Source organism: Mustela nigripes, chromosome 17 (genome assembly GCF_022355385.1).
Source record: "Mustela nigripes isolate SB6536 chromosome 17, MUSNIG.SB6536, whole genome shotgun sequence".
Taxonomy (NCBI): domain Eukaryota; kingdom Metazoa; phylum Chordata; class Mammalia; order Carnivora; family Mustelidae; genus Mustela; species Mustela nigripes.
Window position 1 is genome coordinate 33,726,091 of NC_081573.1, and position 17,298 is coordinate 33,743,388.

Genomic DNA, 17,298 nt, shown 5'->3' on the forward strand with positions numbered 1-17,298 from the left:
CATTGCCAGAGCACAGGGTGGCCCCACACACCCAAGAGCTGGGGCCCACCCCAATATGTCAGCATCCACGCACGGCTTCCTCAGACCTGCCAAAGGGTCCCTGAGGAAGAGGTTCCCCCCTTGGCTACCACCACCACAGCTTGCCCAGGGCTGCCCATCTTACCCCAGCTTCCCCCCTGACCTTATTTCTCCAAACACGGATCCAGCCTTCAGTGTCACCAGCACGGCCTTCCCATCAGGGCCACCCAGGACCTGCACCTGTCCCGCCTGGATGATGTACATCTCTCGACCAATCTCCCCCTGAAACAGAGAAGTGCTGAACCCCTCTGCCATCATCAGAAGTGACCAGAAGACTGGCAGGGCTGGGCCCGGAGGCCGCTGGCACAGAGCAGAGGAACCTGGGGTGGCGTCCAGCTCACCACTGACATGGTGTGTGAAGCAAGGCCACTCACTTCCTCTCTGGGGCCTCAGTCTCCCCATCTGTGGATTGGGAAGAGTGGCCACCCCTGGCCTGCCTGATGAGATTCTGTGGGGGAGTTAGTGGTGTGATGGAGAGGAAAGTGCTAGGTTAGCGAGAAGGTGCGAGTGTAATGGTATTCTACAAATTCCCAATTATACACGCCAATGGAGGGCCGGAGACATGGAAAAAATTAGCTGTGGTTCATACAATATGTTGATACCCGTGCCTAGGACGTGTCACCTTAGGAGCTCGGTAAGCATTTGCTAGGTGAAACAGCAGTGATAATGATATCAGTCACGAAGTCCAGCTCTCGTGCAACATTTTTCTGAGCGAGGCATTGCTCTAAGTGCTGGGCCTGCTTAGTCCTCCACAGCTCTTTGCCCGAGGTTGCAAAGCTAGGAAAGTGGGGATTGGGGCCCAGTCTGCTTTCAGACCTCATGGGTGCTGTGGGTTGAATGGTGTCCCTCCCAAATCCATATGTTGAAGTCCTCACCCCCAGATGCTCAGAATGCGACCTTCTTTGGAGACAGGGTCATTGCAGATTTCATTCGTTAAGTTGAGATGAGCTCATACTGGAGGTGAGTGGGCCCCTAATCCAATGTGACTGGTGTCCCTCTTAAGGGGATATTTGGACACAAAGACAGGCATACCGAGATGACGATGTAAAGTTACACAGGGAGAGGACAGCCTGGGTGGCTCAGTCGGTTAAGCGTCTGCCTTCAGCTCAGGCCTCAATCCCAGGGTCCTGGGATGGAGCTACACATCGCACTCCCTGCTCAGCAAGGAGTATGCTTCTCCCTTTCCCTCTGCCCCCTGCTCATGCTCTCTAGCTCTTTCTATCTCAAATAAATAAAATCTCTTAAAATTTAAAAAAAAAGAAAAAGGAAAGAAAAAAAATACCCAGTCTGCCATGCACCTTCTAATCCTTATGCCCTCACAACGCCCCTCTCCCTGTCCATCACACCTGACATGTTTAAGAGGAGAGACAGCAAGGATAGGTCAATTGATGACACTTTGGATTCATTGAACAATGTGTGTGAACAGGCATGGGAGCCTTAACAAACAGGAAGAAAGCTTCATGTCCCTGTTTCTGTGTCCAATTTGACACAGGGCTGAAGGGTCTACAGAGCTCCCCCTCAGCCCTGGGGTGGGCGGCGGGGGTGGGGGGGGTGCATGGTGTCCCAGGGGTGACTCAGCGAGATCATCACATAGCAAAACTGGACAGCAGGGGGCACCATTCACACTTGCTTATCAAGTGTTCACTTCCCTCTGCCAACCCCCTCCACCTCGTTCAGCCTTCCTCATTTGCCAGCAAGTTCTACATTACCCCCAAAGACAGCTACAGCAGCAATGGCACCTAGCTCTGTAGGTACAGCTGATTCAACCATTACAACCCCCACCCCCACCCCGGGAGGGAATACCAGCAACATCCCTACTTCACCCATAAGAAGAGACTCAGAGAGGGTAAGCCACTTGCCCCAAGGAGGCACAGCTAGGAAGGAGCCTGTGTCAGACAAATCGCTCTATTGTTCTCAATCCCATCTTGGCCTCTAGGGCTGCAGCTTTAAGTTTTCAACCATCTGTAGCACTATTTCCCCATTTCTCCAGGCTCTCTGCTTCCAGAAACTTCACTGCTATACAGCATACAACTTGGAGATGGGGGCCTTCTTGGGCTGAAGTTTTCTGAGTCGCACAGGGGTTGCGTAGGCATTATTTTCACCTCTGTACACACACCCAGCCTTTACAGGCCTCTAACAAGGGGACTGAATTCCAAGTTCGTGCCCTTTCGTCCTAACCACTCACTGCCCAGAGGGCACTGGTCTCACCTTGAGTGGGGAATGGGAGCAGAAAGGGCCTTGACGCTGGGTATCCCTAGGTTCAAGTGCAAATATTTTCCAGGATCAGATGGGCAGATGAAGGAGTGAAGAGAGCCTGGTATGGGGCAGCGGGGAAAGGTGGGGCCTGTGGCATCGGGAGGGAGGGTGCCATCCTCATTGGGGGCAACCCCTTCTCCACCCAGTTGACTCTCGCTATTTGGGAAAATGGGGCTCTATTTTTAGCTAGAAATCTGGATTTTTATGTGAAACCTTCAAATTTGTAAAGGTTGGGGACAAAGTCAACATTGGTTTTTTTTTTTTTTTTTAAGATTAGGAAAAAAAAGAACACCTAAAAAACTACAAAACACTGTATTGGCTGCTCCTATGAGAAGGCCCCCGGTTTGCAGCCTGTGACCTAACCCAGGCCCCCCTCCACTCCGTTTTCCTGATAGGAAGACCAAGACCCTGGAAGCTGTTCCATCGGCACAGTCAGGGCCCTACCTCTCGTGAGGCTCCTCACTTTCCTTTTCTGGAAAGTGGGGTTCCTCGTCCTGGCTCCCCTGGTCCTGTGCCAAGAGAACAAGGTCTGAGGCGCACTGGAGCTCAGTGCCCGCCTGGGGCCAGACAAAGGCTCCTCGGGGCCGAATAAGCCGGGAGGCCTGGGCGCAGCTCTCCCTGGGCTTGCCGACCCTCCTGGCCTCCAGAGGCACCCCCTTCAGCCCAGCTCAGGGCCGGCGGGTGCGCTGGGAACCTCAGCTGGCCTTGCAGCCGTCTGGGGCCACCCACCTTCTTGCACACGTAGTCGTTGGGCAGGTAGACGACAGAACGGAGCCTCTTCAGCATGTCAAAGATCAGCTGCCGGTCACAGCCCTGTCCCCAAGAGGAGGGGGAAAGAATGCCTGTTTAGAGGAGGGTAGGGTCTTAGGGCTCCCCAGAACCCCGGGGACAGGGGTGCTGGGTGGGCACTACCTGGAAGAGAGCCACTTTGCTGACGATGTTATAGTTCACGTCAATGGCAAGGTCCAAACGCATCTTGTCTGGAAGCTGCACCATCAGTTCTGACTCATCTGCAAAGAAGATGCTCGCAACAATCAGAGGCACATCCCGCTCTCCCCCCCCCCGCCCCCACACATGCACACACGGGGCCACACCATTCCTCTGCCGCCCAGAGCCACACTGTATTGGAAGAGTCCCTCTCTGGGCTTTTTTCCCTCTTCGGGGAACACCACCATGTACTTCCTTAGTTAACTTCTACTGCTTCTTTAGAACCCCTTACTAAATATCACCTCCTCCAGGAAGCCTTCCCTCAAGATCCTCACACCAGCTATTAGGTTCAGCAGTCTCTGTGTGGACGTGCTGACCACACCCCTATTGCAACGGTTTACTCCTGCTAGTCTGCGCTTCTCATGCTCTGAGGACATTAGCAAGAGCTAGAGTAAATTGAACACAGTTTTTACAAAGTGCTTTACAAAGATGGTTGTATTAAATCCTCCCAACAACCCAACAGGTGCCCGCTACCACCGTGCCCAGTTTACAGAAACTGTAACAGAAACCGCCAGGAAGGGGCTGTGGGGGGGGCTGGAGAATGGAGTCCATCTCACACCTGAGGCCATGGGACTCCAGGGCCTGTCCCAGTCTGCTTTGCCCATGATGAGGGCTGAGTGCCTAGCAGAGAGCCTGGCACACTGGAATGAATGCCTGTACTAGGGACGGGAAATGAACTAACTTGACCTAATCCTGATGCCCCACTGCACCACAATCATTCATGGGTTCAAGTGCAGATCTGCATGACCTGGGCAGCTGGAAACCCGCTCTGGTCCTTCATATGTGCCCCTGGAGAAGGGGGCAATGATTTAGATGTCACAGGGCTGTCCCTGGAATGGAATGACGCGATGGAGGGAACCATGCCTTGTACAGAGTGAGCACACCAGCCAGGGACACTAACACTGCCTCGACCGCTCGCTGTCCACCCTCGGCTCAGGAGACCTTGGAGCTCAAGTGTGGCTTCTTCGAGGCCAGAGGAAAGCCCATGGAAGCAGGGGGCCCTTGAATAAGCTGAGTGTGTTGAGGGACCCTAAGACACAGTGCCAGTGGCCCACCAGCTCATCAGTAGCTTCCAGAATGATGTCTAAGCTCTGAAAACAAAATTACTAGTTCCCAAAGATAAAAAGAGAGAGAGAGAGAGACTGGGGGGAAAAATTGTGACTTAATTAACACAGAAGTAGCATATTCACATTTCATTAAGCGTTCCATTTCCAACTCAGGAAAACGGTACTACACCTGAAAACAGTGCACAGGTCAGATTCCCCCACTTCCCAGGAATTACTGAGTACACCCCATCATTGCCAAAAAAGGAGAAACAGTAGGGAGTTATATGCATTGCTGCAGCTGAAGAATTTCAGAAGCAAAGCATAACATCGAGCTTACAAAAAGTGTATGTGTAGGGGTACATGGGTGGCTCAGTCGGTTAAGTGTCTGTCTTCAGCTCAGGTCATGATCCCAGGGTCCTGAGATCGAGTCCCACATTGGGCTCCCTGCTCAGTGGGGTGTCTGCTTCTCCTCTACCCTTCCTCCCTGCTCATGATCGATCTCTCTCTCACTCTCAAATAAGTAAATAAGGGATGCCTGGGTGGCTCAGTTGGTTAAGCGGCTGCCTTCGGCTCAGGTCACGATCCCGGTGTCCTGGGATCGAGTCCCGCATCGGGCTCCTTGCTCGGCGGGAAGCCTGCTTCTCCCTCTGCCTCTGCCTCTGCCTGCCATTCTGTCTGCCTGTGCTCGCTCTCTCTCCCTCTCTCTCTGACAAATAAATAAAATCTTTAAAAAAATAAGTAAATGAAATCTTTAAATATATGTGTGTGTGTGTGTGTGTGTGTGTGTGTGTCTATGGAAAGAGAAGAGAGGGGATCTTCCTTCTGTCCTGATTTCAGCTGTACTTCCATCTCTGAGAGGGATGCATTTCAAGGCAGGGGAAGAGAAGGGAGGGCAAGCAGGACATCCAGAAGACAAGGCCCTCAAGTCTTCAGGGGTCTCCTGATGGCCCAGCTTGGGGCACCTCATGGGCTTCCCTGGGTCCCCCTTCACTTGAATATGTTGGGGCCACAGCCAAGAGGCACCAGTGCTCAGGACCTCAGGGACACGGGTTAGAGGCAGGACCAGAGGATAGCTGGTAGGAGGAGGGGGGTGGTCAGGGAGGAGGGGGCAGGGGATAGCTGGTGGTAGCTGGGGCACCTGTCTTACCCAGCATGCCTTGGGACTGCCACGTGTACTCGTACCAGGTCTTGACCCTGTTCTGCACGGACCTGGGGATCTTGTAGAAGTTCATGTACTTCACAGTGCTGTCCATGCAGCTGCGGTAGTAGGTCTGCCCGGCGGTGGCGGCCCCCACCACGTCTCTCATCTAGGCGCAAGGAGGAGCGTCAAGGGGCAGAGTGGGGCTTTGGGACCATGAGTTGTGAGCCTGTGTATCTACTCGGACTGGGGGTGCATGAGGAAGGGGCCCAGGAGAGAGGGGACCCATGTCAGCACACAGAGGAGGCTGCCGACGGGAGAAATTCTGCTTCCAGTGTGGACATGGGAAGGGCGGGGTGAGGCTGCCGAGAACAGCACCTGCTATGAGGAAATGCCTCGCTGGGCCAGGCTAATTGTGGTCTGACCTGGCCCCTCGGTGCCAGAGGCCACTTCGACCTCACTGGAGGAAATGTGAACCTGGTGTACTACTCCTTGTGACAGGACTAGATTCTGAGGCCATGGGACTGTGGCTTCAGGCAATGATTAGAATAGGAGATGCACCCCTGCACATTAGACACCCCCAGGGGTTTCTCTCCAGGGGAGCAACCCAAATCCCCAGCCTTTGCAGAAAGCCTTGCAGCCTAGCTCTCCAAAGATATCCCAAAGGGACCGACCTTTCCAGCGGCAGCCAGCGTAGAGAAGAGTAGGACCTAGACCTCCACCCCGTCCCCTTCACCCAGCAGGTCCTAGAGCTCTAGGCTCCTGAGTCCAGTCCTGCGGTCTCTCCTGGACTTAGTCCAAAAGAAATGACCACAGCTGGTGACATTTCTGACAGCAGTGGGAGGGAGAGGGGCCCTGCAGGCAGGTGGGTGGCAAGCCAGCTACCTGTCCGATCATCACAGAGAAAGCGAAGACACCCGTGAAATAGTTCAGGCCCTGGAAGACGATTTCAAAGAGCGTTTTGGGGTCAGGCAGCCCACCAATGGTGATGAGGGTCTTCACAGCCCAGTAGTAACAGCGAATGTAACTAGAGAGAGAAGAGGAAGGGGACCTGGTCAGCAAAGGCCCCCTTTTGCTGAGTCTGGGTGGCTTGGCTCCGATGGATGTGCAGTATGCAGAAAAGAAAACCCTTTATTTCTACGCACGAGGAAAAGAGCCTAACAGCCACAGGGCATGCGGTGTGCAGAGCACATGCACAGATACAGAGGCGTGCTATCTCCTCTGTTTACATATGGGGAAACTGAGGCTCCAGGAGACTGCTAGAAAGACTTGGCAGCAGGGTAGACCAGGGTCTTCTGACTTCTGATGCCTGGACTCCCTTGATATTATTTCAATTTCCACTACCTTCGCTTTGCCATCCTGGCATGTTGGTTCCCAGAAACCGAAAGCAATGTCTAACTTGGAAGATATCTCAAGGACCACGTTTTCTGACCCTCTCCCCTGCCCATCTCTTTTCCAGATGGGGAAACTGAGGCCCCAGAAGGCAAAGGAAACATTCATGGTCACCAGCAGGCCAGGTCCAGAGCTGGGATTAGAATTCAGGCTGTCAGCTGCCTCAGTGAGCCGTCATTCACAGTTGGTAATGCCTCTCCGTGGGCGCACGAACCCGGGAAGGGAGGGATGGGCATGGGAGATGCCCTAAGCTTATCTCATTATCACAGAGGAGTAAGAGTCCCTCATACATCTGTTCACACCTTCAGGCTTGGCCGTCCCAGGGGTCAGCAATGGGTGAGGTCAGCAGGGCTCAAGGACAAGATAATCCCAGCTGGCTTTCCTGTGCCTTCCTATCTTCCTACCTGGGCACACAGGTGGTGTCCAGAGCCTGCCCTGACCCCAGTGTCCTGATATACCCACATTTTTGAGGTCCCTGCTCAGCTCCAAAATCAAGATCATCATCCACTGGCAAATCACCCAGTCTAGGGATGACCCCAAGCGGGTCCTCCCCCGGGCTCCGTTCACCAGCTAGTACTGCAGAGTCATAGTTAGAACATGGGCTCTGGACGGGACTGCCTGGGCTCAAACCCAGCTCTGCCACTTCCCAGCCACCTAATGAGGACAAATTACTAATCTCAGCAAGCTTCGACTTCTTTCTCCTACAGTGGACATGGCAGTAGCACCACAGAGTGATCGTGAGGACAAAATGAGGTAGAAAAAGATGCCTGGGACATGACGGGCTCTCAGCCTTCTCTGTCACTGGTACCTGCCACATGCCTGCGGTTAGGGAACAACAGACTCACCAGTGTCCTCAAGAAGCTTACAATCTAGTGCAGACAGGCAAGAAATTGTGCAAAGAATACTGGGAGGGGAAAGCCCAGAGCTTGTTGGCGAGTTATGTTGGAGGGGGGGCTCTGCCTCTGACTACTTGCTGGGAGGCCTGGGCTGGGGGCTGCACCAACCTGCACCTCATTCACCACCTGGTGCATAGAAATTTCCGGACAACACGCGGCTCCCCCATGAAGCCCCCGTCATACTGTCCCTGGCCACCAGAGGGCGTGCAAAGCAGCCGTAAGCAGGGACTGAGCTTAGCGGGTGCTCCTGGACCACCCCCCAAACTCTTTCTGACTAAGGAATCTTCTGTTGGCAGGGCAGGTCCTAGGGGCCTCCCTGAAGTCTTCTTGTCTTCAATGCTACTAGGTCTGTGGGGACCCCTGCCCGCTCCAAGCCAGGCAGATATGTGAGAACTTGGGTGCTCAAGCCTCTGGGCCAGAGCAGACTCTCAACAAATGGTCACTATTTTGAAAATGATTATTACCCGTGATATTGGACTTCAAGAGGGATCCTTCACTCTTTGTGCTTTTTTGCAGATACTGGGGCTTCCCTGTCGGATTTCATCTGGAGAAGAGTAGGACTGCCAAGACAGCGTGCGCCTTCCAATGTTGGCAGAAGGAAGTCCCTGACAGCTCTCCCCTGTCCTTCCTTCCCTGCTTCCCCTTCCACCCCAGGCCTGCCCATGATGGGGATGCCAGGCCCAGTCCTGGGACTTGGGTTCTCAGCCCTCTGGGGCACAAACCCCTTTGAGGATCTAAGGAAAGCTAGCCACCTTCTCCTTAGGGAAGCCCGCATGTCCTCAAAATTAAGCTCCAGTTTCCAGGAGGGTGGTGGTGGGACCCCCGTACAACTCTGGATTCTGGTTTAGCAGCCCCTCTCCTGGTATGCTGGTTTCCCCATAAGAATGATCATAGCTGGGGCACCGGGGAGACTCAGTGGGTTAAAGCCTCTGCCTTCTGCTCGGGTCATGATCCCAGGATCCTGGGATCGAGCCCCACATCGGGCTTTCTGCTCAGCAGGGAGCCTGCTTCCCCCCATCCCCCTATCCCTCTGCCTGCCTCTCTGCCTACTTGTGATCTCTGTCTTCAAATAAATAAATAAAATATTTTTTAAAATGGGTTAAAGAATGATCATAGCTCATCAGGCATGACCCAGACACGTTACACACATGAGTTTATCATTCCTCACAAGAAATCTGAATATACTACTATGCTCAGGCTGGAGAAGGGAAATTGAGTCCCAGAAAGGGGAAGAGCCTTGGCCAAGGTCACAGAGTGAGTTTTTTTTGTTTTTAATTTTATTTATTTATTTGACAGATAGAGATCACAAGTAAGCAGAGAGGCAGGCAGAGAGAGTGGGGGGAAGCAGGCTCCCCGCTGAGCAGAGAGCCCGATGTGGGGCTGGATCCCAGGACCCTGGGATGACCTGCGCCGAAGGCAGAGGCTTTAACCCACTGAGCCACTCAGGCGCCCCGACACAGAGTGAGTTTTAATGAACATCTTCTGTTCTTCCCTGGACTCCTGTCCCTTAAGCCTGTGCCCTGCCTCTCCAGGCTCACACCCCTGACCTGGACCCAGGTACTTCGGCCTCCCTTCCCGCACTGCTCTCCCTCCCCCAGACCACACAAAACCTTTGTCTCTAACTGGTTCCTCGGCTTCACCCCTGTCCCTGGAGTCCATCCTCTCCTCAGCCATCACCAGCAGAGTCACCTTTCTGAGATCCCCCTGGGTCCTGTCATCTTCCTGCTTCCAAGGTATGGAGGCAAGAGGGGAGAGAGGAGCCGGGCTATCCTTCCATATCCATCCGACATTGAAAAATATGGCAGCCCGCGGGAACTCCCTGGACTTTCCTACCAACTCTTCTGGAAATCTGGAACTGCTCTAAGAAAATAGTGTATTAATTATAAGAATGATAATTTTTTTTTAATCTTAAAAATGTTCTTATTCTTGGCCCAGCAATCCCCCTTTGGGAATTTATCCTGAGGAAACAATCAGGCCAGAAGACAAAGATTCAGATACAAAGATGTTCACTGCAGCATCACGTGTCAGACTAAGGAACTGGAGATCCTCCAGTGCTCGGGGACGAGGGCATGATTAAATAAACACGGGCCTCTCTCCATGGGGAGGATATCAGTATTGTGGTTTTAAAAAAAAATTAATCATGGACAACTATGCACAATATTCTGTTATTCAATATCTCTGTGGGTGACATACTTTTCCACATTTTCACATTTCTAAAGTTGGGATGGATCTTACAAACTACGTGTCCATTTACTGTAATATTTCTCTTTTTTTCCAAAAAGCTACATTGACTCAATAATGTGTCCTAGAAGGAACTGCATCTTAGAAGAAAGAAATATAGTGAGGAATGTTCCTGATCCTTCTTCAATAATCAAGATAAATACATATGAAACAAAGAACAGCACAAAAGAACCCCACACTGGCTCCCCATCACCTAGAACTAGATATGAAACAAAGAACAGCAAAAAAAAAAAAAAAACCAAACTGACACCCCATCACCTAGAACCACGCTATCCTGTAAAAATACGATGTGACCCACCTATGTAACTGAAAATCTTCCAGTTGTCACATTTTTGCAAAAGCAAAAGGAACAGGTGAAATTAATTTCGATAATGTTTTTTAGTGACCCAAAATATCAACGTTAATATCATTTCACCATGTAACCAATATTTTAGGCATGAGCAACAAGGCAGTTAACATGTTTATTCATGTCTTCTGAACCTGTGTGTATTTCCCATCTCAGTCATAGTGACTTTTGAGGACTTGGTTGTGCCCTGTGGCCAGTGGCCACTGGATTGGTTAGTCCCCGCCACCACACAAGATAGCTCCCAGAGCCTTGACAAGGACACCATTTTGCAACTCTGCACCTCTCTTCCAGCTGCTCCCTCCCCTAGAATTTCTCTGCCCCTTCTTCCCACCTACCAAGGCCAAAATCAAACATGACTTTTTGGAATTGATGGTCCCACGCCCATGCCTCTCCAGCACCAGGCAGATGGTACACTGGCTGAGAATGCAACCACGCTGCCCCAGGTTCAAATCCCAGCTCTGGAAATTATGAGCTAACTATGTGACCTTGGAAAGTGACTTCCCATCTGCTACCCCCTCTGTAAGATAGCTCATAATAGTGCCCATCTCGAGTGATGACTAGAAGGACTAAGTGAGTTACTGTGTGCAGTACTTAAAGCAGGGCTGGTGCAGAATAAGCATTCTCTGCTCTAAGTGCTTGCTGCTGTGACTGTAGTAGTACCATTGTCATCGTCACTACATGAGCATGTCCCACACGTGCGGCAGCTCTCTGGACTGGCAAGTAGGGTTCGCCTTGTCTGCCAGCTCCCGCATGGCTAGCGATGCCTGGGGAGCTATGTTGAGAGGTGTGCTCTGGCCTCCTTCCCACTTGGCCTTGTCCATGGGATAAAGGAGTAGATGCACGTGGGAGGCAAATTTGCCAACTCTCCTAGGCTTCAGGAGGCTGTAAGGGCCTTTCTAGCAAGTCTTATTCCTGTTTGTGCCCCCCACTGCCTGGCACATGGCTGGTGCTCAGGAAATGTTAGCTCAGGGAGGACACAGAGATGTGGTCCTCAAACTTCCTCATGTCAGTGGCTCCTTGGGACTACGACAGCCTCAGCAACAGGGCAGCAATGGGACCTCTTTCCAGGACCCTCAGTGAATTATAGCCCCAGGAAGAAGACTGTGGCTCACCCGTTTCCCACGCCATCGTAAACCCAGTGAGTGGAGCCGATGCCCTGATAGGCTGATGCCCAGTAATACAGACAAGAGTTCACATGTAGGCTATAGAGCAGGTAAGCCGTGGTCCTGATCACCCTGCAGAGGAAGGATACACATGAACACAGTGGCGGAGCAGGTGGCCATGGTCTCTCGCCCCAAGGGTAGGGACTGCAGGGAACAAACCCACCTTTACCAACGCCCCACACATGCCTAGGTCATGCCCCTGATGGAATGTCATGGTCCGGCCCCACTGCCTGGCAGGATGGACACCTGGCAGACACCTGGCCAGACGGACATTCGGCTGGATGGACTGCGCCAACCACATGCTTGCTGGAGACTTTGCCAGCTAGGGATGGTGGCATGTGAATGGCAAGTTGTCAAGGCCAGAGTCTGGGTGTTCTGGGGGTGTGAAGGACAGCAGGAGCTATAGCCTTGGAGGGGGCGGGAAGGGACAGACATGTGCAGAGAAGGACCACGTCGTGAGCGACGTGGAGAAGCTCTGCCCCTGCCCGTGGCCCAGCTGGGCTTGTGCCCCACTCTCCAGCACTGAGAGAGGGCCCACTGTCCTTACAATCACACCCACTGTGATCGAGCAGGATTGAGGGGCCCAGTTCCCTGAGCTGAGATCAAAATGATGCCTGGCTCCATGGAAATAGAGGTGAGCCATGCACACGAACTTCTGTGTGCCCTCCTTACAATTGGGGGAAATGGGACATTCCTGGCTCTCTAGAAAAACAAACATCCCTTCAGAGAAGGGCCAGGAAGAGGCCTGGCTTCCGGTAGCACTGGGGCCCATGGGGCCAGAGGAGCTTAAAAGGGGAAGAAATATGAGTAGAGAATGCCTAGTTCTGTTGTTACCACAAACAGCCCGTGTTGTGTGTGTGCTCACGTGCACGTGTGTGTGCACGCGTGTCTCACCTGTAAACATAGGCTTTGCTGAGGATGGCTTCCAGGCGGCTGTTAAACTCGAAGAAGGCCATGTACTGGGAGGAAGAGAAAAGCATCAGGACGGCCCACCACCCATGGCGTGCGGTGTTAGCCTCCCCTGGTCCGCAGCACAGAGGACTCCTTCTGCAGCGCCCCCCAGAGGAGGCTGGACAGTGAGCGTCCAACATCAGAGGTCTGGAGCCCTCTGAGGGGTGGGGGCCAGAAACTCCCTTTATCAATCCGTGGGAAACCGTGACCTGTCTTCCCCTAGAAACTATGCCTAGTCCTGTTCTCACAGTTTGCATATGTGTGGGGGGCTCCCAGAAACCTCCCGAAGCCTATCATGACATTTTCAGGGGTGACGCTTCTCAGGTTAAGAACCCTGTTTGCAACATTTGCTTATCAAGGAAACCATTTGATAAAGAAACAGCATCCCTACCACCGCTTACTTAGATTCTTCAAAGGCTTGTTTTTATAATAAAAGCGTGATAGTAGCTTCTCTTCTTTACTGAGCACCTTTGACGGCCGCACTTTCTATTCATGACTTTCTTGCTAATTTACACGTGAGGTATGTGGTACCAGTCTCCCTTTACAGAGAGGACACGGGCACTTCGTGACATTGAGGCAGCTGCCCAAAGCACACAGCTGCTAAGTGGCAGAGGCAGGATTCGATCCCAGAACATACTCAAAGTGGCCACATGGCACACGTGTTGTGGACATTGGAGAATGACCGTGGGGGAAATTCCCCGAGCCATGAGCTGGTCATCCTCCAAGGGGTCCTCCTGAAGTCCCTCCAGAGTTTACATGGGATGCAGGCGGCTGTGGGCTTGGCTCTCTCTCCCCTGAGGCTCCAAGTTTTGTCCTGAGTCATGCTAAACACCAGATACGAATCCCATCACTATGGGCGGGGCGGGGGGTATAAAACTCGGCTTATGGATCCACAGTTGGTCTGCCAGGAAATCCCACTTGGGGGATTCCAAGAGCTCCACCTGGCTGTCAACCTGGTCACACTACACGGACCACTGCCTGGTCTCTCCTTTACACTGTGTCACCTTCACTGGGACACTGGCTCTGCCCCAGTGGCAGGAGGGACGACTGTCATGACACCGAGCAACAACGAACAATGAGACAGGTATAGGCTGCACATCCAAATCTATCCTGGGTACTTCCTGGCTTCTGTGACCTTGGGCAAGTCACCCAAGGTTTTCAAGCCTCGGTGTCCCCATCTTTGAGATGCAGTCCATCATAAAGCAGAAGTCCCTCTCTTGTGTTTCTGTAATGACTGAAGGCACACACAGTGGAGGCATACTGCCTAGGTTCCAATCCGACTCTATTCCTTCTGACCTGTGTGACCTAGGGCAAGTTATTTAACCTCTCTGGTCAAATGCTGGTACTAACAACACTCGTAGGGTTGAAGACTATGTACTTAAGCTTCTGGAACAAGTCCCTAACACACAGCACAGTAAAGAAGCTCTAACACTTTCAGGGAATTTCCCATCCCCTCTGGGGCCGCCCTGACACCCCTCCTGGCCCCGCTCCCCAGTGCTGCTCAGGCGGGACATCATGATGCTAGTGCAGAGTACAGGAGAGCTGAAGGCCCTGGACGGGAAGCCTACCTTCAAACAGCGGGGCAAGCGCAGGAGGGGATTCACACCAAACTTCAGGTAGAGCAAGTCCAAGGGCAGGAGGCAGAGAAGGTCCATCTGAAATCCCCGTGGGACACCACAGAGTATAAAACAGGCAGCCCCAGGGGGGTGGGGGGTGGGGGGTGGGGGGTGGGGGAATGATAGGGTCTCTACCTTGGGCAGAAGGGTGAGGTCGGAATGCACCCAGGGGGCAGAGAGCCTTGTACCCACAAACCTCCCTGTGCCTAGGAGTGGGATTCTGGTGGGATTCACATCACATTGGCCCCAAAGCACCCAGAGTCCCCAGCCACACCTCCCTTCAAGGTGCACGGAAGCTTGTACCCTTGGCACACACCTTAAAGCGACGAGATTTCAGGTAGTTATTGCGCATCTCCTTCTTGTCGGTCTGAAAGAAATGGAATGCTGACTGTGAAATGGCCCGCGGAGCTTCATTCCTGACCCCAGGGGAGCCTCCTGGACATCCCTGCAGAGTTTCCACCTTCTTATCAGAGGAATAGCCTCAGGGGGGCAGCTGAGCTTTGGGGAGAGAAAGCCTTAGGGTCCACAGGTCTGCAAGGGGGGAGGGCAGACCTCCCGGAGAGCAGGAACTGGTCCAAGGTCACCCAGCTAGATTCCAACTTCCTAGCTGGGGAGTCAATATTAGGGTCGTTCTCCTAGCACATGGGTCTTAACTGGACACTTTGTAACCTGGTTTTCCGAGGAAACGGCTGCTGCTCTCATCAGGCAGGGGGAAGAGGCTGCCCAGGGAATTGTTTCCTCTAAATTGTTCTAGAGACACAACAAGTGCCCGCCTGCACACAGAGGAGCAGTCCCCCGCCAGGGTGACATTTGGGGAAGTGACCTGCACAGAGATACAGGGACTGGGCCCTCTGCCTTCGCCAAGTCAAAATGAGGACTCAGTTTCCTCCCCAGGGAGTGGGGCCTGACCAGGGCACATGGTTTTACACTGATCCAGGCAGTGTGTTCTTTGCAGGACCCCCAGGAAATGTTGCTCGCCATGCTGAAGAGCTCTGTGGACATCATCTCAGTTCCCCCTCCCTGCAACGCTACGAGGTGGGAACAATGAGTCCTCCCATTTTAGGATGACAAAACAGAGGCTCAGAGGGGGCCTGTAGAGCTATCAGTGGTAGAGCTGGGATTTGAACCAGGTTGGTCTGAAGGTTGTTCCCTGGCCCGCTTTCCATCTTTAGATCCACCTGGTGGTCCAGGAGCCCCTTCACCCATGAGCAGGGTTTGGGGTGTGTAATTTGAACAAGCATGGGTGCACATCCCCAAGATTTGTTCTTTCGTCTCGTCTATCACAGCAGCAGCCCGGGTCGGGCTCCCGAAGGCCCTGCTGCGCACCCCCCTGCCCCCCCCCCCCCCCGCTGGCCACCCCGCCCCCTCCCCCTGCCCGGGCCTCACAATGATGTCTCCCCCTCTGACAAACTGCAGGCGTATCTGGAACACAGTGATGTCCAGGAGGTAGATGAGGTCGCACACATAGTCCATCAGCAACCACAGGTGGACATTGTCCGGCGTCTGGTAGGGGAAGGCCCAGCGCACGGGAATCAGCCAGCAGTTCCAGTTCCAGGCCAGCACCACGAAGAACAGCCACAGGATGTACATCAGGTCTGTGGGGGAGCCAGGGGGTGGGACTGTTCTAGAACATCGGATGGAGGATGGCTCCTCGCAGGAGCATCAGGGGAGGGCATCCTTTCCACGAGTCTATTCCCAGATGTGGTACTTCTGTAAGTGGGGTAGGCACGTGTGTGCGTGAGCCTGTGTGCCTGTGTGTGTGCGTGTGCCCGTGTGCCTGTGTGTGTGCTTGTGCCTGTGCCTGTGTGCCTGTGTGTGTGTACGTGTGCCTGTGTGCCTGCGTGTGTGCATGTGCCTGTGCCTGTGTGTCTGTGTGTGTGCGTCTGCCTGTGTGCCTGTGTGTGTATGTAAAACTATCTCTGATTTAAAAATAAATCACTGCCAGGCCTAATAAACCAGAGTACTCAGCGGGGGGGATGGGGTGTATTAGATAATAGGCAGCTAACTAGAAAACACGTTCGCTCTCATTCTCATTGAAATATTTCCAAAATTGTATTTCCTGCTTTAATAAATACACAACACTAATGCCTGGAAGATGGGCACAGACAGGTGGGTGGGTGCATGGATGGAAGTCATAGGTCATGTGGTCATTTTAGAAACCCAGTGGACACCAGGATTGGCGTCCTGTCCCCCCAGGACTTCTTGTGTGACCACAGGAATGTCTCTCTCTGGCACCTGCCCTGCTCCCCAGGGAAGGCACAAGGAGAGGTCAGCTAAGAAAGGCTGGGAGCTTCATAAACTGTAAAGTGCTGTGCCCATAGAAAGGGTTGTCATTGCCGAGGAAGAGAACATGGGCTACATAAAAGCGAAGTGAGGGGAATTCACTTTAGATGTCAGAAGAATCTCTGCCCTTCTCTGCTCAGAGCAGCAGCTCCAGGAAGGGACCCTCGAGAGCAGAGTAGAAGGCAGACTAGGGCAAGAGTTAGGGTAGGGCTCCTAGTCTGCCACCAACCAGTCGTGCCTCGGTTTCCTTCTCTGTCAGGTGAGGGTGATGGTAGGTTCCCATTCAGGGATGGTAGGTTCCTATTCAGGTTCTTATTCAGAGAGCTCCCTCGCTCTCCCCACCCCACCCACCCCTGGCTCCTCTCACTGGGTCCCCTGCCCTCACACAGCACGCAGGGGCAGCAGCGGCTGGTCCGGTCCCACCCAGACTCACTGGTCAGCGGGTCGATGCTCTGCGGAAACCGGTAGGACTTCCAGGGGCGGCGCTTGAACTTGCAGCAGAGCATGTCGCAATAGTGCTCCTCCTCAGTCTGCCCGGCCTCAGCCGCCTTCTCTTCCGGGGCTGGCTCCGGGGCTTTCTTGGCTGGGGCTGCAGGAGGACATGGGGGACCATCTGAGAGGCTCCAGAAAGAGGGCAACCACCACAGACTCTGGACCTGGAGCCGCAGAGACCCTGGCTGCCCCAGATCCCATGTTGTCAGCTCTGTGTGTGGAAGCCCAGGTGCTGTCCACAACAAAGTCCACGGCACCTGGCCGGATACTCTTACCATCTGCCAGGCTGAAGCTGCTTCTCAGGGATGGCCCAGAATGAAGTTTTCTGGGCAAGTTAGACGTTTTCAGAAGTCTGTTTGTGCATCTGTGTTTGGACCCCCTTGGTTCTCTTTGGAGGGCTAGGGGCGTTTCGT

The 17,298-nt window shown here is 53.3% G+C and overlaps 1 protein-coding gene across 1 annotated transcript in view; it reads right to left on the minus strand.

Annotated features, from left to right (window-relative positions):
- Positions 1–17,298, minus strand: part of CNGB1 (cyclic nucleotide gated channel subunit beta 1) — a 61,855-nt gene that overhangs the window by 11,250 nt on the left and 33,307 nt on the right. Inside the window, exons 19-29 of the mRNA XM_059382258.1 lie at positions 16,827–16,982; positions 15,497–15,705; positions 14,427–14,477; positions 14,063–14,149; positions 12,438–12,502; positions 11,493–11,615; positions 6,391–6,532; positions 5,515–5,674; positions 3,247–3,344; positions 3,064–3,147; positions 182–300 (exon numbers count right to left, since the gene is read on the minus strand). Coding sequence (XP_059238241.1) covers positions 182–300; positions 3,064–3,147; positions 3,247–3,344; positions 5,515–5,674; positions 6,391–6,532; positions 11,493–11,615; positions 12,438–12,502; positions 14,063–14,149; positions 14,427–14,477; positions 15,497–15,705; positions 16,827–16,982 — 1,294 coding nt within the window. The remainder of the gene's footprint in view (positions 1–181; positions 301–3,063; positions 3,148–3,246; positions 3,345–5,514; positions 5,675–6,390; positions 6,533–11,492; positions 11,616–12,437; positions 12,503–14,062; positions 14,150–14,426; positions 14,478–15,496; positions 15,706–16,826; positions 16,983–17,298) is intronic.